The following is a 21,774-nucleotide window of genomic DNA, read 5'->3' as shown; positions in this document are numbered from 1 at the left end:
CCTCACCCTTAATCTCCTCTATGCTATCTCCTCTAATCTCCCCGCTCTCTGGGAGATAGGTCCTGTTGTTATCTTCATTTTACAGATGAGGAAATAGGTTCAGAGAGGGGAAATGTCTTGCCCAAGGTCACACAGCTGGTGTGTGGGATGGGTTCCCAGGCTGTTGGTTTCTTCAGCCTCTGCCATTTCCAGTGCATCACATATTCCTGTTTGATGGGGGTCAAAGCAAAGAAGATTCTCCCTGACTAGAGTCAGGAGATCAGGCCCTGATTCTGTCATTCCCTGGCCCTCTGTCCTCAGCAATTGATGACATAAATGTTGATTGTGTCTTTGCAATGCACGTGGTATCAAGGGCTTTACACCCTTGTTCCCCACGGCATCCACCATGATCTTAAGACACATCCTAGTCCTGTCTCCACTTCAGAAAGAAAGCAAGAGGCACGTGAATGTTGAGCCGTGTGACAGAGTCACAACTAGACCCCGAGGTCTACTGGATTCCAGAGACCAAGTTCTGTGCGGGTGTGTAATTTGAACAGGTTTATAAAAGGCACCCAACTTTTAAAAAATCCAAAATGTGTCCCCAAAAGATAAAACAAACATTCTCTTGAATTTCCCTCCTCAGAAACAAACCTGTCACCAATTTTATTGTGTCATTCCATGAATTTTCTATGCGTGGAATGTACACGTATACGCGTGTGTACATATATACATCTATATCCGTTTCGCTATCAGCAACTACACAGTTCTTCAGTGTACCGTTTTCACTTAATTTAACTGAGAGGTTCTTCCCTGTCACACACAGATGTGCGTTGTTTCCTTGAACAATGGGATAGCATTCCACTGTAAAGACGTCTCACGCTTTATTTACCCGTCTTCCCTCTGCTGAGGGACATTGGGTTGCTTCCAATGTGGGGGTCACCCTAAGGAGTGAGCCTGAGCCTTTCACTCTCAGTAACACATGCTTTCTAGCCCTGCATCTGAGTTTCACACGTCCGCACAAGATATTCTCATTTTCCAACGCTCCACCCTGCGCGGCGCTTTCTACCTCCTCCCCATTATCCAGAGCCAACGGGAGCGACAGAGCTGCCCGGTCCCACGCCCAGCTTGATAATGCACCAGCAACGTGACCTAGGCCCAGCAAGCCTCTCTTGGTGGACCTCAATTTGCCCCGCATCGAAACAGGACGGTGCTTCCAAGCCCCACCCTCTGTGGGGTTTTGGAAAGACCCCTGAGATGCATTCCCAGGAAGGCCTCTGGACAGACAAAATGAGCCAAGCCTCTGCCCCAGGGCTTCTCGGCCCCTCCCAGCACTTCTCGCACCAAGCAGGCCATGCCCCGGCTTGGGAGCTTAGGGAAGCAGTCACATTGCCTCCGTGGGGCTTCCTGCCCTTCCAGAGGAGCTCCAGGAGTCGCTTTGGGCCCGTAAGAAACACACGGGGAGGTGTCCCATGGCCTCCCAAAGCTGACCGCAGTCCCGCCCTGTCCAGTCTTCCCCCAGCCCCACTTACCGTAAGAACTCTCCACTGGAGCCCCGAGGGGCGCGTTCACGCTGACCATGGCCAAGCCCACCCAGCCGGAGAGCTGGGGGCATGGAGGAGCAGGGGCCCGCTCACAGCAGCAGCACAGCCACCAGGAGCCCGTCCACCAGGAAGGCGGTGAGTGCGGCCAGCTGCCACCGCCCGGTTATCTTATTGATTCTTCTAATCACCCAAGGTGGGTGGATACGTTAAAGAGTAACCAGTCACTTAGGGAACCTGCGGCTGGGGACTGTTGCTGTCTCCATGGCAATGGCGACCTGGCCAGACCTGAGGTCCACTCGGGTCCTAGTCCTGCACTCTGGGGTTAGGGGAACCCAGAGCCAGGTGTATGGGGACATCAGTCCCCCAATTTGAGGACAGGGCTGGAGCAGAAGGGGCTGGAGAGGTGAGAGTCCAACCTGGGTTGGGTTTTATGGCTCCAAACTATGGGTGTGTCACCATGCAGGAAGTAGTGGGAAAACCGAGGGAGGGGCAGAGGAAAAAAGGAGGGTGGAGAACTGTGTTTAGTGAGTGCCTACTGGATGCTGGGAGTTGCATACAGGCGTTACCATATTTAAATTAAACCTTGAGATGAAGAGACTGAAGGACAGAGAGAAATTGCATGCCTGGAGTCTCACTGCTAGTACATAGAGGTGTTATCTTCCTTTCATCTAACATATTTATTGAGCACCTACTATGTACCAGGCCTTGTGCTAGACTCTGGGGATATGGAAATGAGCAAAGTAGATGTACCCCCGAAACTTGTGGACTAATGGAGGAGACGGACCTTAATCAGATCGTCATTCAAAGATACTATTACAAACTGGTGGGTGATATGAGGGGTGGAGAAACATGGGGCTGCCTCCAGGCCAATGGGACAAAGTCATCCTGTCTGGCGTCTCCTCTGGTCTCCTTCCCCATTCTAAATTCAACCTGCTGCTGAAACTTGCACACCCTGTTTTAGCTCCCTGGCATGTTAGACACCTGCCACCTAGCTTTTTTTTGGAACAGCCCCGTTTCTTTTGTCTCAGTTTTGGATCTCACCACCTGCTTGGGGATTCTGAAATCAAGGTCATGCATCCTGTTAGAGAGAGCTGAAATGAGAACAGTGAAACAAATTCTGGACTCAGAAAAATCAGAAAACTCCAGCTCTATTATTTTCTTGCTGTATGTTTTTTAGTAAATTATTTCATTTCCTTATAGGAATACCTAGCTCATAGTTTGCCCTGCTTCTAAAATAGCTAATTGATAATATTCCTCTTCTCTTCCCATAGTCTCTTTTTTCAGCTTTATCAATCACCTCAGAGGGACCTTCAGCCCCTACGGATGGGCATGGGTTGCATTAAAATGTCCTTTCTTTTGTAAAACAACAGTGATAACAAACGTTAGATTTTGGGGCCGGGTGCAGTGGCTCACGCCTGTAACCCCAGCATTTTGGGAGGCTGAGGCGCGCCGATCACGAGGTCAGGAGTTTGAGGCCAGCCTGACCAACATGGTGAAACCCCGTCTCTACTAAAAATAAAAAAATTAGCCGGGCATGGTAGCAAACGGGAGGCTGAGGCAAGAGAATCGTTTGAACCAGGGGGACAGAGGTTGCAGTGAGCCAAGATCGCACCACTGCACTCCAGCCTGGGCAACAGAGAGAGACTCCATCTCAAAATAAATAAATAAATAACTGTTCGATTTTTTTTTTAAAAAAGTATTAATATTCTTGGTCGGGTGTAGTGGCTCATGCCTGTAATCCCAGCAGTTTGGGAGGCTGAGGCAGGTGGATCACTTGAGGTCAGGAGTTTGAGACCAGGCTGGCCAACACGGTGTAATCCCATCTCTACTAAAAATACAAAAATTAGCTGGGTGTGGCAGCGAGCACCTGTAATCTCAGCTACTCGGGAGGCTGAAGGAGGAGAATCGTTTCAACCTAGGAGGCAAATGTTGCAGTGAGCCGAGATTGCACTACTGCACTGCAGCCTCGGCGACAGAGCCAGACTCCATCTCAGAAAAAAAAAAAAGTATTAATATTTTTATATGGGGGTGGGGGAGGTTTGCTAACCCTATGTCAATTTCCCAAAATGTTCTGGAGATTTAAGTGGTACGTGACCCCCTGCATGAAGTGGCATCATGAGGTCACGTAACTAGGAAGGAGCCAACACAGAACTGGAATTCAGCATCATCTGACCCCAAAGCCCGTGCTATTTCAACAGGTCTCACATTGCCTTCCTGAGCACCAGGATAATGAGGATGACAACTACTGGCATTTATGAACTCTTTAGTTTGTCAGCATTGTATATTCTTAACGTCATTGAATTGTCACTGTCAATATTCCCATTTTACAGATGTAAAAACTGGGATTCAAGAAGTTTCATTAAATCTGTTCTTTTTTTTTTTTTTTTCTGAGACAGAGTTTTGCTCTTGTTGTCCAGGCTGGAGTGCAATGGCGCCATCTCGGCTCACTTTAACCTCCGCCTCCTGGGTTCAAGCGATTCTCCTTCCTCAGCCTCCCAAGTAGCTGGGATTACAGGCACACAGCACCACGCCTGGCTAATTTTGTATTTTTAGTAGAGACGGGGTTTCACCATGTTGGTCAGGCTGGTCTGGAACTCCTGAACTCAGGTGATCCACCTTCCTTGGCCTCCCAAAGTGCTGGGATTACAGGTATGAGCCACTGTGCCAGGGAAGAGACAAGCAAAAAGTGCCACTGTAAGGTGGGAATTCCACGTGATCTCTTCGGTTTTCCATTTCTGATACTGCCTTCGAGAGCCCATTCCAAAAAATAAAGTAGGAAAGATATAGTCTAAGAACAATGAACTCACAACAGTGTCCTTAATTCTCTTTTTTTTTTTTTTTGAGACACAGACTTGCTGTGTCACCCAGGCTGGAGTGCAGTGGTGCAGTCTTGGCTCACTGCAACCTTCACTTCCTGGGTTCAAGCAATTCTGGTGTCTCAGCCTCCTGAGTAGCTGGGATTACAGGCGTGCCCCACCATGCTTGGCTAATTTTTGTAATTTTAGTAGAGACAGGGTTTCACTGTGTTGCCCAGACTGGTCTTGAACTCCTGGCCTCAAGCTATCTGCCGCCTTGGCCTCCCAAAGTGCTGGGATTACAGGCATGAGCCACCATGCCCGACCTCTTAATTCTCTTATTTCACTCATTTCCAGCATTTAGAAGCTAGTACTCACCCCATGCCTCATTTATCTCATCTGTAAAGTGGAGCAATAGTATACGTGCATGCACTTGTGCATTGATCTAGCCTTCTGCAGAGCGGGGCCCAAAGCGCTGTTAGTTCCTTCCCCTGGTCTTCCAGTTGAGCTGGTTTTCCTCTCACCCATCTTCCCCCACCCAGTTCCCATTCCTTGTGTTTTGACCCTCTTGGGAGCCAAGAGAGGGAGGGACCAGAAAGAGCCACTACACTGGATCTCAAAAGACTTTATTGGGGGTGGAATGGGAGGGGGTGACATGCACAGGATGAGAAAATTCATTCCATCCAGGACAACGTAGGGACTCCATGGAAAAGGGCCTGTTTTCCATCCCGGGTCTTCAAAGGAAGAGCTCTCCAGCCAGGCAGGGAGTGGGCCCCAGCTGCAGGGCAAGGTCTGAGGGAGGAGATTTTACTATCTCTGGAGACAAAAGGACTTTTGTGTGCTATGATCCCTGGGTGGGATGGTGGGGGGAGAGGGGAAATGGTTTATTGGAATGAGAGTAAGATTATATGGGAGAAAAAGAATCAGAGATGCAGAGACCAAAACAAAAACAGGCAGAGATAGAACGGACAGTAGACAAAAGAGAGAGAGACCGAGGCAGAGATAGAGAAAAAAAGGCCCAGAGAGAGTCCCCTCAGGCCAATTTTGGTTTTCACTTCTCAGTTCTGAGAGCCGAGGAAGCAGGAAGGAGCTGTGAGAGACTGAGCTCTAACCTTGGCCATCAAAGACAAGCTGTGCAGCTCTGGGTAAGTTACACCCTGCTCTGAGCCTCAGTGTACCCATCTGTAAAAAGGGGGGCCTGGACTCTGTCATGGCTCCAGTACCATGCAGTGGGGGTGGGGGGCGGATGTCCACAAGCCAATTTCAATGTTTTTCAAAATCATGGGCCTGAAATGTGCCCAACTCAGGGAGCGAATCACAAGTCCTCAAAGGCTGCCCAGAAACTGGTTGACTGTTATGAGACGAATGAAAGCGGGTTTCCTTTCTTTCTTTCTTTCTTTTTTTTTTTTTTTTTAGAGACAGAGTCTCACTCTGTCCTCAGGCTGGAATGCAGTGGCTGGATCTCTGCTCACTGCAACCTCCGCCTCCCAGGTTCAAGCGATTCTCCTGCCTCAGCCTCCCGAGCAGCTGCGATTATAGGTGCGAGCCACCACTCCTGGCTAATTTTTGTATTTTTAGTAGAGACAGAGTTTCACCATGTTGGCCAGGCTGGTCTCGAACTGTTGACCTCAGGTGATCCACCTGCCTCAGCCTCCCAAAGTGCTGGGATTACCGGTGTGAGCCGCCGCACCCAGTGGAATTCCTTTCATTGGATGGACAAAGTCATTTGGGTTTGACAAAGCCTGAGAGTTACAAAACCGAGGTGCCAGGTTTTTTATTTGTTTGTTTGTTTGTTTCTAAATAGAGATGGGGTATCGCCAGGCTTTCCAGGCTGTTCTCCAACTCCAGGACTCAAGTGATTCTCCCACCTCAGCCTCCCAAAATACTGGGATTATAGGTGTGAGCCATTATGCCTGGTCCCAAGGTGCCAGTTCTATGCCTTCCAGCCTTGGTTCTCTGAGAACTGAATTAGTGAAAGATGCAGGGCTCTTTCCCAGAGGCCCAAGAAAAGAAAGATGCAACAAGGAAAGAAGGAAGGCAAGGAGGTCATTTTCTTTTGACCCATGTTGGACATTTAAGAAGGGGATCTAGGAGGGAAAATTCAATAGGGGGTGATTCTAACTCATATCCTTTAAAGAAACAATTATTTCTCCACCCAGTTTTTTGAGGGCAGGACATGGAGGGTCAGGCCCAGCTGGAGGCGCACCAAAGCCCAGAGAAAATTCAGAACCACGTGAGCTTGTTGGATTTCAGCCCCTTGAAGCACATGTTGCTATTGCAGCTGCCTTGATAACTGGGGGGACAGGAGGAGCACGGCTTTCCCATCTTGTACGGGGACTCGCCAATCCAGTTGCCCCTGGAAGAGAAAAGGACCCAGGGAGACAGAGGAGCATTAGGTGAGTAACCTTCACACAGATGTCCAGATCTCAGCGCTGCCACTGACCAGCCCTGGGGACCTGGGGCAAGTCACATCTGCAAGCCTTGGTTTCTTTTTTTTCTTTTCTTTCTTTCTTTATTTATTTATTTTGTTTTGCTCTGTCACCCATAGCTCATTGCAGCCTTGACGTCCTGGGCTCAAGCAATCCTCCCAACTCAGTCTTCTGAGTAGCTAAGACTACAGGCACATGCTACCATGCCCAGCTAATTTTTTACTTATTTGCAGAGGTGGGGGGCGGTCTCCCTATACTGCTCAGGCTGGTCTCAAACTTCTGGACTCAAGCAGTCCTCCTGCCTCAGCCTCCCAAAGTGCTGAGATTACAGTCATGAGCCACTGTGCCCAACCTGTAAGCCTTGGTTTCTCCTGTAAAACCAAGAGAAGAGCCTCCTCTCTGTCTAAGGAATTCAGCAAAGATCACATGTATGTACGCACCTAGCACTGTGCCTAGTTAATTAGTGGCTCCCTTGTAAGGGTTGATTTTCTTATTCTTTTTGTTTGTTTTGTTCTGAGAGGGAGTCTCGCTCTGTCACGCAGTCTGGAATGCAATGGTGCGATCTTGGCTCACTGCAGCCTCCGCCTCCTGGGTTCAAGCAATTCTCGTGCCTCAGCCTCCTGAGTAGCTGGGATTATAGGCATGTGCCACCACACCTGGCTAATTTTTGTATTTTTAGTACAGACAGGGTTTCACCATGTTGGCCAGGCTGGTCTCGAACTCCTGACCTCAAGTGATCTGCCCACCTTGGCCTCCCAAAGTGCTGGAATTACAGATGTGAGCCACCGCGCCCAGCCTTTTTCTCCCTCTTTCTCCTTTCAAAGCCTAAAATTGTTCCTCCAGCTCTTGCTCATGGCTGCCTAATAATCTCACCACTGGCCTGTGGCATTCTTTGCCAAGCCCCAGTGCCTTGTTTTCTCACCTTAAATGAACACACCTTTGAGCAGAAATATAATCTTTTTTCTCCAAACGTGATTGTTGAGTGACCATGAGTGAAATCAGCTGAAGTGCTCAGAAAAATACTCACTTCTGGTTTCCTAACAGGACTCATTCAATCATTTAGTCATTCAACAAACACTTCTGGGTCACCTATTGAACATCAGGATTTGTGCCGGCTGCTGTCAGTCCACAGTTCTCAAAAGGTGCTCTCAGAAGTTTGGGGGCAGGGAGAGTGGGTGGTGGTGATACCTGGGATGACATGGAGTTCTTTTTTTGTTTAATTTAACCACTTAGAAAAAAGTTCTGCTTAAAAAAACAAAGGATTGCAATCACTATAGTAGAAGGATATAGAAATGAAAACGGTCGATTTCCCACGCCCGAGTTTATAACTTAGTTCTAGTCATGGCCACCATTTATTTAGCATGTACTATGGGCAAGGCACCACAGAGGCCTATTTGTTTTATTTATTTTATTTTATTTTATTTTATTTTATTTTACTTTGAGATAGAGTCTCACATTGTCGCCCAGGCTAGAGTGCAGTGGCATGATCTCAGGTCACTGCAGACTCCGCCTCCCGGGTTCAAGCGATTCTCCTGCCTCAGGGACGCACCGCCATGCCCGACTAATTTTTGTGCTTTTAGTAGAGATGGGATTTCACTATGTTGGCCAGGCTGGTCTCGACCTCCTGACCTCAGGTGATCCACTTGCCTCGGCCTCCCAGAGTGCTGGGATTACAGGCGTGAGCCACCACGCCTGGCCTCACGTTATATTTTAATCCTTAAATTCTGGAGCAGGTAGCATTAACCTTAAAGGGGCTGGGCTTGGTGGCTCGTGCCTGTAGTCCCAGCACTTTGGGAGACTGAGGTGGGCAGATTGCTTGAGCCCAGGAGTTCCAGACTAGCCTGGGCAACATGGCGAGACCCCCGTCTCTACAAAAAACAAAAACAAAAAACAAAACATAAGCCAGGTGTGGTGGTGAACACCTGTAGTCCCAGCTACTGGGGAGGCTGAGGTGTGAGGATTGCTCGAACCAGGAACGTGGAGGTTGCAGAGCTGAGATTCTGCCACTGCACTCCAGCCTGGGTGACAGAGCTGGACAGAAGAAAAGAAAGGAAAGGAAAGGAAAGGAGAAAGGAAAAAGGAGAAAGGGGAAAAGGGAAAGGAAAAAGGGAAAAGGAAAGGGGAAGGAAAGAAAGGAAGGGGAAGGGGAAGGCCGAAGCCTGTCAAGATAAAAAGATGTATTCAAATGCTTAGTAGATGCATTGCAGAGGGGAATCAAACCTAGGCCTGGTAATAACAATAGTAACCAATCTGTATTCCCCACTTATGAGCCTGGGGGCATTACCTGTGTTATCTCACTCAATTCCCTCAATTCCAAGATTGGGTATTATTTTATTCCCATTTTGCAGATGAAGAAACAGGAATAGAGAAGTTAAGTAAGATCACACATTTGAACCCTGGTAGTCTTGGCCCCAGAGGCTAAAAATCTTAACAACTATACTGATAACACTCAATGCTTCAAACATTTGATATGTCAACAAACAAACTAGAAAACTTGAGCCTGGGAGGTTGAGGCTGCAGTGAGCTGTGGCCATGCCACTGTACTTCCGAGCCTAGGTAACACAGCAAGACCCTGCCTCCAAAAAAAAAAAAAAAAAAAATTAGACGCTATTTGTAATGAAATTTGGTTTCTTGTATTTTTCTGTGTCTGATAAAGCTGGGCTGTAATGTGACACATTGTCAATAGATGCCATTTCTAACAAATAACAAGTATCCTGTTTTGAGAATTTGTTTCAGGCTACTAATGACTTCAAGAACATCAGAATAATACAATAGAAAGAATTTGGAATTTGGAATCAAAAGACTGATTCTTCTGAACCAGCTCTACTACTTGTTGGCTTTGTGACATTTGGTAAATTACTCAACCTGCCTGAGCCTCAATTTCTTAATTTGTAAAAAGAATGTCCTCCTAGGGTTCCCCCCTTTTTCCTTCTTTCTTTCATCTCTTCAATGAGATAGTGTGAAAGTAGTTTGTAAATGATTAAAGGCTACGTGACAGTAAAATGAGGTTATTATATAATTTTGGAATTCTAGGGCAGGCACGGTGGGTGGCTCACACCTATAATCCCAGCACTTTGGGAGTCCAAGTAGGGAGATTGCTTGAGGCCAGGAGTTCAAGACCAGCCTAGGCAACATAATGAGCCCCCCATCTCTACAAAAATGTTAAAAATTAGCCAGGTGTAATGGTGCATGCCTGTACTTCCAGCTACTCAGGAGGGTGAGGCGGGAGGATTGCTTGAACCCTGGAGTTTGAGGCTGCAGTGAGCTATGATCTGGCTATTGCACTCCAGCCTGGGCAACAGAGCAAGACCTCGTCCCCCCCCAAAAAAAAAGAAAAAAGAAAAAAAGAAATTCTAAATATCATGTTTACTTAGAATTTGTTCTTGTTTTGTTTTTGTTGTTGTTGTTGTTTGAGACGGAGTCTTGCTCTGTTGCCCAGGCTGGAATGCAGTGGTGTGATCTCAGCTCGCTGCAACCTCCACTTCTGAGGCTCAAGCGATTCTCCTGCCTCAGCCTCCCAAGTAGCTGGGATTACAGGCACGTGCCACCATGCCCAGCTAATTTTGGTATTTTTGGTAGACACGAGGTTTTGCCATGTTGGCCAGGCTGGTCTCAAACTCCTAACCTCAGGTGATTCACCCACCTCAGCTCCCCAAAGTGCTGGGATTGCAGGTGTAAGACACTGCGCCTGGCCTGTTCTTGTTTTTCTATGAGAATCTGGAACGTCTGCAAGTTTCATTACGCTTGCTCCCTGTTTCCAAGAGGCTTGTATGCAGGCATCTCCTAAACTCTCCCACCCAGCAAACTGGAGAAGCTAAGCACACTCATTCCTCCTTCCTTTTCTTTGGGATCTGCCTGCCTGCAGGGAGCATGTGTTCTTGGCTGTATTTTTCTTGTCGTGAGCTTAGAGGGCTGGCACTGTACTTGTAAGAAGGGGCCTTTGGCTATCCAGTGTTACCTGCCACTGGATGTGTAGGTCTAATTCAGTAGTGAGATATTTGTAAGCCTAGTTGGCTGGTGTATCGGCAGATCTAAGCCACATTCTCCACTACTGACTTCAGCAACACTGTCTTTCCACCTGTGTCAATCCTGTCTATTTCCCAGTGATTCTCAAACTTGGGTAAAGGAAAAGGATTATTGGGCTGGGTAGGGTGGCTCACGCCTGTAATCCCAGCACTTTGGGAGACCTTGGAAGGAGGACTGCTTGAGCCTAGGAGTTCAAGACCAGCCTGGGCAACATAGTGAGACCCCGTCTCTACAAAAAATTAGCGAGGCATGGTGGCATTCACCTGTAGTCCCAGCTACTTGAGAGGCTGAAGTGAGGAGGGTTACTTGAGCCCAGCCAGTCGAGGCTGTAGTGAGCTGTGATTGTGCCACTGTACTCCAGCCTGGGCAACAGAGGGAGACCTTGTCTCAAAAAAAGAAGAGAAAATAGGCCAGGCGCAGTGGCTCACTCCTGTAATCCCAGCACTTTGGGAGGCCGATGCGGGCAGATCACCTGAGGTTAGGGGTTTGAGACCAGTCTGGCCAATATGGCGAAACCTTGTCTCTAGTAAAAATACAACAATTAGCTGGGCGTGGTGGCAGACGCCTGTAATCCCAGCTACTCGGGAGGCTGAGGCAGGAAAATTGCTTGAACCTGGGAAGTGGAGGCTGCAGCGAGCTGAGATCATGCCACTGCATTCCAGCCTGGCTGAGAGAGCAAGGCCTCTTCTCAAAAAAAAAAAAAAAAAAAAAGAAGAAAGAAAGAAAGAAAAAATGGATTATTAATTGACTTTTTTTTTTTGAGACAGTTTCTCACTCATGAGTGAGCATGATAATGGCTCACTGCAGCCTCAACCTCCTGGGCTCAAGTGACCCTCCCTCCTCACCCCTCCCCCAGTATCTAGGACTACAGATGATCACCATGGCACTCAGCTAATTTTTTTTTTTTTAAGAGTTGGGGTCTTGCTTTGTTCCCCAGGCTGATCTTGAACTCCTGGGCTCAAGGGATCTGCCCACCTTGGCTTCCCAAAGTGCTGGGATTTCAGGCATGAGCCACCATGCTCGGCCTTAGTAAACTCTTAAAACTACCCAAATTATATGGTATTGAGGGCACTTAGAATGAAGAAGGGATATGGAGCGTATCTTTCTTTGAATTCTCAGGACCCACCCGCCGGCCCCAGGGCCCTCTTTGCCTTGGTGCAGGCACTTACTTAATGGCATAGTTGCAGACCAGGTATGCCGCCCGATGCCAGGTGTTGCCCCAGACACTGATGCTACTACAGGTGTGGATGGCGCAGCCCAGCCGATTGGAGGATGCCCACACCATCTGGTGAAGGACAGAGACAGAGGGGGCTATGAGAAGGGCTCAGTGGGACCCAGGCTCCCTGGGGTTGTACAGTTGCATTAGGTGAGGTCTTCCTGGGAGAGATAGTCTGCCTGTTCCAAGGTGTTGGGGGAGGAAACGGAGGCATTTATATTGTAACATGATGTTTCTCAATCTTTTCTTTTTATTACAACCAACAGTAAGGAATAATTTTTATATTGTTACAGGTGTACAAACAGACACACACATACACACAATTTGAACAAGAGTTTTACAAATCACTAGCCTTATCATGTTACCATGTGTGATATATTTTCTTTCTTTCATTTCATACTGCACTCAGTCAAGTGCAGTCGCGAGAAGGAAGTTGGATCTGTAACCGACTGTAAACAATCAATTGAGAGAACTCACTACCTTCAGACTAGCCAATATATTTTCTTTTTTTTTTTTTTTGACAGTCACTAATGTTTTTATTTATTTATTTATTTGGAGACAGAGTCTCGCGGTCTCCCAGGCTAGAGTGCAGCGGTGGTATCTTGGCTCACTGCAACCTCTGCCTCCCAGGTTCAAGTGATTCTCCTGCCTCAGCCTCCCGAGTAGCTGGGATTACAGGCAACCACCAGCACACCTAGCTAATTTTTTGGATTTTTAGTAGAGATGGGGTTTCATCATGTTGGCCAGGCTGGTCTTGAACTCCTGACCTCAGGTGATCTGCCCACTTTGGCCTCCCAAAGTGCTACGATTACAGGCATGAGCCACTGCACCTGGCCAGCCAATATATTTTCTATACTTTTCTATTCATTTCCTTTTTAAATTATTATTATTTTTAGAGAGGTGGGTCTCACTGTCACACAGGCTGGAGTGCAGTGGTGGGATCATAGCTCACCACAACCTCAACCTCCTGGGCTCAAGCAATCCTCCTGCCTCAGCCTCCCAAGTAGCTGGGACTAAAGGTGTGCACCACCAAGCTTCACTTTTTTTCTTTTTGAGACGGAGTCTCGTTCTGTTGCCCAGGCTGGAGTGCAGTAGTGCAATCTCGGCTCACTGCAACCTCTGCCTCCTGGGTTCAAGTGATTGTCCTGCCTCAGCCTCCCGAGTAGCTGAGATTATAGGCACATGCCACCACGCCTGGCTAATTTTTTGTATTTTCAGTAGAGACGGGGTCTCACCGTGTTAGCCAGGATGGTCTTGATCTCCTGATCTCGTGATCCACCCCCTTGGCCTCCCAAAGTGCTGGGATTACAGGCGTGAGCCACCTTGCGTGGCCACGCCTCACTATTTTTAAAAAGGTTTTTAGAAATGAGGTCTTTCTATGTTGCCTAGGCTGGTCTCAAACTCCTGTGTTCAGGAAATCCTGCCATCTCAGCCTCTCAAGTTACTGAGATTACAAGCGTGAGCCACTGCACCCAGTCATTTTCTTTCTTTATATATATATAACTTTTAATTTTTTGCGGGGGGGACAGAGTTTCGCTTGAACCTGGGAGGTAGAGGTTACAGTGAGCCGAGATCTCACCACTACACTCCAGCCTCGGCAACAGAGTGAGACTCTGTCTCAAAAAACAAACAAACAAAAAACAAAAACAAAAAAGATTCACCTCAATTCATTGTGCACACAACTTTCCAGGAATATGCTTCTTTGGTGAAAAGAAGCTCATAACGGTCTTTGTTTGCATTCTTATTTCTGCTCCACACATTCCTTTTCTTCTAAGGCGCCAGGATGTGTTATCCCAGGGGCCCTCAGCCCTGACGGAGGAGTACCTGGGTATAATGGGAGCAGGTGGGGCCATCGCAGCGCCAGGGGCAGTGTGGGTTACAGTCCCTTGGGGCCGGAAACAAGTAATGCCGCTTCTCCTCAGACCAGGACTTCATGAGATCCACTACGGACCGGTACCTGGGGAGGCGGGGGACACGGAAGAAGCTGGGTGAGAGGATGGAAAAGTGGCTCGGCCGCCAACTTGCTGGTGACCTTGGGTGATCACTTTGCTTCCTTTCCCCCATCTCAGTTTCCTATCTGTGAGCATGAGGGCAGTGGCCCTGCCTCACAGGCATGTTCTGAACCCATGTGAAGTGCCTCCCTGTACCTGGCAAGTGGTAAGTCCTCAAAAAAGGATAGGTGTTACTGTTATACAGAGGGCCGGGCAGGAGGTGCATCTCAGACGGGGGAGCTTGCATTTTTAGGAAAGGAAGGGCTCCTCGGATGATCTCCTAGGCCTCTGAGATGTGAGGAGAAGGCAGATACTGGTGTGTCACCCAGAGATAACCTCTGCAGTCTGAAAAGCCATCTGGGAGGACCTGAGGGCTTTTTCTTTTTTTTGAGATGGAGTCTCGCTCTGTTGCCCAGGCTGGAGTGCAGCAGTGTGATCTCAGCTCACTACAGCTTCTGCCTTCTGGGTTCAAGAAATTCTTGTGCCTCAGCCTCCCAAGTAGCTGGGACTGCAGGTATGCACCTGCATACGCCTGGCTAATTTTTGTATTTTTAGTACAGACGAGGTTTCACTATGTTGGCCAGGCTGGTCTCGAACTCCTGACCTCAGGTGATCCGCTCGCTTCTGCCTCCCAAAGTGCTGGGATTACAAGCATGAGCCACCGCACCCGGCCTCTGAGGGCTTTTTCTATTACACATATTTGACAGGGGCACAAATATATAAAAATATACATGAATGACTAAAGAGGGAGAAAATCTGGAAGAATGCACATTCATAATTTACGACAGCACAGCTTCGTGTCTAACACTGCTTTCTTTCTCTCTGTGAGCCTCTCAAATGGTGGCCATGGGTAGGGGTGGAGTCTGGCAGGAAGAGTTCAGCGGCAGGGGAGAGGGAAAGTGAAATGGAGGCAGGACTGAATCACCCGATGTCTGCTCTGTAGGGCTCTGAGTGACCATTCACGACTCTCAGAGGCTGGTGCTGGTTGTGACCAGTGAAGGACATGAAAAAACGCAGACAGGGCCCTGAATTTCCACTGAGCTCACTTGAAGGGACTGGCCTTAATTCTTTCCCACTCTCCCCGGGGTGATGGCAGGATGGCGAGGATGGGAAGGTAGTTGTTTTTCTAACATCCTTATTTGGCAAAATAAAAATCTGACAATTGTGTGGCAGTCTCACAGATTTCTTTTTGCAATTTTATAGGCCTGTGAAATCCACAAGTCTGGAAAGAACTGAGCTAGGCTAACAACTTTGTTTTACAAACAGGGACACCAAGGTTTAGAAAGTGGAAATAACTTCCCAAGGCTACCCAGATCAGAAGGTCCCCGGAATCTGACTTGAGAGTCAGAATGGCGGTGAGAAGGTCAGGCCAGAAGGGTGGGTTTGCCATTCTCAGACTTATCTTTATTTTATTTTATCCCCTTATCTTTATTTTATTTTATTGACATTATTATTTTTGAGACACAGTCTCACTCTGTCACTCAGGCTAGAGTGCAGTGGCGCAATCTCAGCTCACCACAACCTCCACCTCCCGGGTTCAAGTGATTCTCCTGCCTCAGCCTCCCGAGTACTTGGGATTACAGGCATGCGCCACCACACTGGGCTAATTTTTGTATTTTTGGTAGAGACGGGGTTTCACCATGCTGTCCAGACTGGTCTTGAACTACTGACCTGAAGTGATCTGCCCACCTCAGCCTCCCAAAGTGCTGGGATTACAGGTGTGAGCCACCGTGCCCAGCCCCCTTATCCTATTTTCTGAGTCTTCCAATCCCTCCTCACTTTCCACCACAATCTGTGCACTTGTTTGTTCTCAAACCAAACAAGACTTGCCTCAATTCAATGTATACACAACTTTGTTAGGGTTTTGCCTGCCCCTTCTAACTAGAATGCAGGCTCCCTGCAGGTGGAGAGCTTGTCTGCCTTGCTCGCCACTGTATCCCAGTGTCAAGTGCAGCACCTGGTACAGAGTAAGTGTTCAATGAGTATTTGTTGAATGACTGAGTGAAGGAAGGGCAGAGGGTCACTCACTGGCCAGAATGGATGGAGAGGTTCTGGCCCACGTATCTCATCAGCTGTGAAGGCCCATGTGCCCAGATGCACTGGGTGGCCCAGGCTTCGGCAGCCCTGGCCAGCCGCTTGTCCCAGACCTGGGGAAAGAAAGGCAATGAAATTCCCCAGGGGAATAGCCACCATCGTCACAACTGTGTCCAGAGATGCACATTTACCTGGTGCCGTTTCTACCCCATCTCCCTGGAACCCTGCAACAAACCCACGTGACAAAGTAGAAGACTGAGGCTCAGCTCGCTGATGACTTGAAGGGCAACCATGAGTCCATACCAGAGCTGGGGTCCACACCCAGATCTCTTGACTCTGAGCTTGGGCTCTGCTCTGAGCAGGTCCCAGGGTGTTCGTACAGGAGTTCTCAGCAGTCCCTAGAAGTGACTGAACCCAGAAGGATGAGAAAATAACTAATTCTTAAATTGTACTTACAGTATTTTCTTTTTCTTTCTTTTTTTCTTTTCTTTTCTTTTTTGAGACAGGATCTCACTCTGTCACCCAAGCTGGAGTGCAGTGGTGCGATCGCAGCTCACTGCAACCTCTGCCTCCTGGTGCAGTGGGAGGTGGTGAGGTGGGAGGCGATCCTCCCACCTCAGCCTCCTGAGTAGCTGGGACTGCAGGCGCATGCCACCACACCTGGCTAATTTTTGTAGAGACAGGGTTTTGCCACGTTGCCCAGGCTAGTCTCCAACTCCTGGCCTCAAACAATTCACCTGCCTCAGCATCCCAAAGTGCTGGGATTACAGGGCACTTCGGGAGGCTGAAGCAGGTGGATCGCACCCGGCCTTGTAGTATTTTCTAAATGTGTTTATTTTAACATTAAAAATGTTTAAGTCAAAAGCTTTTTTAAATCGTGAAAATATGCATAATTTTAATATGTAAGATATCCGCCTGGGCACAGTGGCTCACGCCTGTAATCTCAGCACTTTTGGGAGGCTGAGGCAGGCAGATCACTTGAGGTCAGGAGTTCGAGACCATCCTGGCCAACATGGAGAAACCCCCTCTCTACTAAAAATACAAAAATTAGGCCGGGCATGATGGCTCACATCTGTAATCCCAGCACTTTGGGAGGCCGAGGTGGGCAGATCACCTGAGGTCAGGAGTTCGAGACTAACCTGGCCAACCTGGTGAAACCCTGTCTCTACTAAAAATATAAAAATTAGCCGGGTGTGGTGGCGGGCACCTATAATCCCAGCTATTCGGGAGGCTGAGGCAGGAGAATCGCTTGAACCTGGGAGACCGAGGTTGCAGTGAGCTGAGTCCATATCATTGTACTCCATCCTGGGCAACAACAGTGAAACTCTGTCTTCAAAAATAATAATGATAATACAAAAATTAGTCAGGCATGGTGGTGTGTACCTGTGGTCCCAGCTACTTGGGAGGCTGAGGCACGAGAATTGCTTGAACTCAGGAGGCAGAGGTTGTAGTGAGCCGAGATCGTGCCACTGCACTCCAGCTTGGGCAACAGAGGGAGATTCCGTGTCAACAACAACAAAAATAGATAACCAAGGAGGAACAGTAGAAAGTCTCATCTCTCTCCTATACTTCTCCCCCAACCCCACCACCCTGCACACCGTCCCAAGAGGCAGTCACCACTGCTTCTTGTGTCCTCTGTATACAGGTATATATTCTATACCTGTACAAGCAGCTCTCTATATATACACACACACACAGACACACACACACACACACATATATATATATATATAGGCAAATGGCAGCATATTCTATTCTGCACCTTGCTCTTTTGTCTTAGTGATTATTCCCCATCACTACATGGTGAATGCCCTCCTCATCCTCCTTAACAGTTTTGTAATTTTCCAATGTATGAATTCTCAAAGTTTTATAACCAGAAAATATGTCATTAAAATACTAGTTCCCTTCCATCTCTGACTTCCTGGGATTCTCTGAGATAGGATTTGTTCATTCATCAAATATCAAACAACATCTCTAGGCACTGAGGACTCAGGGTAGCAAGGCAACAAGGCCTTCAACAAGTCATTGATTATTACAGTCCTGGTCGGTGTGAGAGTGAGAAATGGGAGCCAAACTTTCTTGTGGCAGTGAGAGAAGGGCTGCTAGGGCAAAGGCTGTTGAGTTGGACAGCCTGTTCTGTGAGTAGAAGTCAGCTAGGGAGGGAGAAATGGGGCATCCAAAGAGGGGTCCAGGTATCTACCAGGGTTGTCTGGCCCAATCTTTTTTTTTTTTTTTTTTTTTTTTAGATAGAGTTTCACTCTTGTCATCCAGGCTGGCAGGATCTCGGCTCACTGCAACCTCGGCCTCCCAGGTTCAAGCGATTCTCCTGCCTCCACCTCTCAAGTAGCTTGGGATTACAGGCGCTCATCACCACACCTAGCTAATTTTTGTATTTTTAGTACAGACTGGGTTTCACCATGTTGGCCAGGCTGGTCTGGAACTCCTGACCTCAGGTGATTCACCCACCTCGGCCTCCCAAAGTGCTGGGATTACTGGCGTGAGCCACTGCTCCCGGCTCTCTGGCTCAGTCTTTTAGGGAGAGCAGACGAATGCTTCCCTCATGCTACAAAGGGGTAAAGTGAGGGAAGGAGCAGGCTAAACATCAAACCTACATGTTCAGGCCCTCCCTGGAGTCCCTGGTGAGATATTGAACCCTCTCTGCTCCATGCCGCCTGCAATCATTAAACACCTGTTGGGGCAGGTGCCACACACACACACAACAGGTGCTCAATAAATGTGCCATTTGTTTGAAAAATGGAGGGCATTCTAGGTGCTAACGAATGAATGAACAAGTCAATGACTCCCCTGCACTCTAGCTGCCTGCCGTCCCGGCTCCTATTCCCGCCCCTCCCAACACTGTATTGCCTCCTCACGTTATCTTATATACATTAATATCTTGTTGTTCCTGCTTGTTTTCTCTTATTCCCACTAAAATGTCACCTTCATGAAGGAAGGGGCCTTGTCCATTCTGTTACCAGCAGTATCCACAAGGCTTAGCACGGTGCCTGGCTGCAAGTGTACTCCAAGTATAAGTCAATGGATACGATGAAAAAGTTAAGTTTTCAGGCTATCGAGTGGCATGTGTTGGTCTTTCAGGGGGCAGACTGGCAAACTCTTTCCCTAAAGACATCTCTGGGTGGGCTGGAAACCCATCCCTCTAGGCTGGTTTTGGACAGTGGCCCTGGGGGAGGAGCTGTAAGCAAAAGGTTGGTGCCCTCCTTTGACTTCTTGGGGGCTGGAGTGAGAGCCACCAGCCCTGCCTCTTTGAGGGGAGACATCCCAGCTTCCTCTGCTGGTCAGCTGCTGGTTTTCCTCAGCCTGAGATTCCCCAGTACCTGTCCCCACTGCTCCAAGCCTGCCTCCAGGGGCTTGTGGAGGATGCTGTGGGTGTGTCAGTCAAGACCTTAGGGTAAAGAGACAATAGCATAGAAAGCACCAGCCACGCACCCCATGCAGGTCCCCAGTGTGGGGAGTCAAAATTCTTGGGTAGGGGATTGTGATGGTTACCGTTGTGATGGTGCCAGGTGGCAGCAGGCAGACCTGGATTGAAATCCTGGCTGGGTGACCTCGGGCAAATTAATTCTCTGAGTCTCAGTTTCTTCCTCTGGAAAATGGAGATGATACTCACGTGCAGTGCCTGGCGCACAGTGGCGCTCCTTACATAGTAGTCCCATGCCTGACTCACTGGAACAGCTGTGCAACCTTCTTGGTTTCCTCATCTGTAAAATGGGCAGATTAACTCCTGCCCTTTCCACAGGTCGACACCCAGATACTGGCTAGTGGGGCCAGGCAGGCAAGTGGTCCAGCTCTTCAAAGCCAGTCATTCTAGGCCAAGATGAGTCCGGCTGCGTTTGCCGGAAGGGACACTGCGGGGGGTGGGGGGCAGGTACGGGGACTCACCATGTATTCCATGTTGGCGGCAGGTGGGTACACGCTGGCCCGGATGTGGTTGTGATAATCCAGTAAGGCATTCATGTCTCTCACAGAGATGTGGCGCTTCCGGCGGTACCTGGGCACCTCCAGGCCACTCAGGAGCCGCACAGCCGTGCTCTCAGGCTGGGCCGGGGCTGGGGTAGCATTAGGCATTATCAAGGCGTTCACTGCCTGGCCAGCCCAGAAGAGCAGGCCTGCCAGGCCCACGGTGCTGGGCAGCAGGGGCATAGCTGGATGGAGGAGTCACAGCTCTGCCTTGTGCAATCAGAGCCAGCTGCCTGGAAGGGGCAGGCACGAGAGCACCAGACCCTGAGCGTTCTCCAACAGTGCCGACCCAGAGGATGCTGCCTCCTGGGAACTTGGCAAAGACCTCCAGATGCAGCTCTGGTCCAGATGCCCAGCACCCCTTCCTTTCCACCCCAGGGGACTGAGTGGGTTGGGCAAGGGGAAGAAATGCCCAGACAGTGGCTAATCCAGACATGGCCCTGGGGTGAGATGGCGCCACCACTTCAAAGCCAGTGCTCTGTCCCTCCAGCCCAGGAGACAGACAGCAGCCCTCTCCAGTCTAGACATCCTCTTCACCAATCCTGCTGGAGCGGGCTCAGTCAATGCCCTCGGAGGGCAGGGCCCACCTTACCCCAAGGCATATTGCAGGGTCCTTTTGTCCCTGCTTTGCTGCAATTTAGGAATTGAGAATGAGACACAGAGAAAACCCAATGGCAGAGAATGAAAGAGGCAGAGAAAAAAGAGAGCCCAAAAAGGGGACAGAAAAAAAGAGTTACAGAGAAAAAAGAATGAGAAATAGAAAGGTAAAGAGATAAGAGAGAATGAGAGAGAGGCAACAATGTGGCTGGGGGAGGACAGAAATAGACAGAGAGAGGGGCACAAACAGAAGAAAGAGCAAGAAATCGACTTAGAGAAGAGACAGAGAAGCATGAGAGACCAGGCAGGAGGCTCCAACGGTGCGTACCCAGGACGGGCAGCCCAAGCGGTGGCAGGCGGCAGCCCAGGAGGCCGGGGACCTCCGCAGACACCCTGGCCCACCTGGCGGCGCAGCGACTTTAACGGTCCCCTGGTGCTGTTGGCATCTGACGTCCCTGGCCCCACAGCCCCCTCCCCTTCCAGCCAGGCCAGACTCCTGCAGGGAGGCTCCGCCTGCTGCTTGATGGGCTTTTCTCTCCCGCCCCTCTCTCTCTGCTTTCACCTGAAGCATGTAGGGCTGGGCTGGGCGAATGGTCAGGGTAGTGATGTGGCAACAGGGCAGGGATTCCAGGAAAAAATACTCATCTCCTATGGGAGATCCCAGACCCCGAGGCTTCTCTCTGCCTTCCACATCCTGACATATTAAGGCCACCTTGCATCTGGAGAGTATTTCCTGACTGTTTTCCCTATAACACCCTCCAGCCTTGGAGTAGACAGTTAATATGGCCCATCTAGTGAGCCCCTGCTATGTGCCAGGCCCAGGGCTGAGTGCTTTACACACAAGCCCAGCCAACCTTCAGAAGCAGGTACTATAGCTCCCCATTTCATAGATGAGGAAACTGAGCCCCAGAGAGGAGAAAGAACAAGCCCAAAGTCAAGCCAGCCAGTCTGCAATCATGCCAGGATTTAAGTCCAGATCTGACCCCAGGCCTGGTTAGTATCTAAAAGGATGCCTTTTCCTTTTCCTTTCCTTTTTTTTTTCTTTCTGTTTTTTGTCTCACTTTGTCGCCCAGGCTGGAGTGCAGTGGCGCAATCTCGGCTCACTGCAACCTCGATTCTCCTGCCTCAGCCTCCTAAGTAGCTGGGGCTACAGGTGCACACCACCACACCTGGCTAAGTTTTGTATTT

General features: G+C 49.0%; 2 protein-coding genes and 1 long non-coding RNA gene across 4 annotated transcripts in view; 1 reads left to right on the top strand and 2 right to left on the bottom strand.

Moving 5' to 3' along the window:
* The window catches only part of HNF4A (hepatocyte nuclear factor 4 alpha), a 77,939-nt gene extending 76,188 nt beyond the window's left edge, over positions 1 to 1,751 (bottom strand). Inside the window, exon 1 of one of the 2 annotated variants that reach the window (XM_024352259.2) lies at positions 1,509 to 1,751. In XM_024352259.2, the coding sequence (XP_024208027.1) occupies positions 1,509 to 1,557 (49 nt within the window). In that variant the 5' untranslated portion in view covers positions 1,558 to 1,751. The remainder of the gene's footprint in view (positions 1 to 1,508) is intronic. The other variant, XM_024352260.2, reaches the window with a different exon arrangement.
* A 13-nt stretch (positions 1,752 to 1,764) lies between these two features.
* LOC107970030 (uncharacterized) lies at positions 1,765 to 11,490 on the top strand. The gene is made up of 4 exons (XR_001712251.3): positions 1,765 to 1,923; positions 5,378 to 5,460; positions 6,475 to 6,711; positions 9,481 to 11,490. It is a non-coding gene; the product is annotated as an uncharacterized LOC107970030 (long non-coding RNA).
* On the bottom strand, positions 6,539 to 20,267 carry R3HDML (R3H domain containing like). Its single transcript, XM_525333.6, has 5 exons — positions 19,912 to 20,267; positions 16,006 to 16,124; positions 13,811 to 13,943; positions 11,940 to 12,055; positions 6,539 to 6,671 (listed from the first exon to the last, which is right to left on the bottom strand). Exons 1-5 carry the CDS (start codon positions 20,170 to 20,172, stop codon positions 6,539 to 6,541), a joined length of 762 nt encoding a protein of 253 aa, XP_525333.1. The 5' UTR covers positions 20,173 to 20,267.
* Positions 20,268 to 21,774: the final 1,507 nt, after the last annotated feature.

Source organism: Pan troglodytes, chromosome 21 (assembly GCF_028858775.2).
Source record: "Pan troglodytes isolate AG18354 chromosome 21, NHGRI_mPanTro3-v2.0_pri, whole genome shotgun sequence".
NCBI lineage: Eukaryota > Metazoa > Chordata > Mammalia > Primates > Hominidae > Pan > Pan troglodytes.
This window is presented reverse-complemented; position numbering and strand designations above follow the sequence as displayed.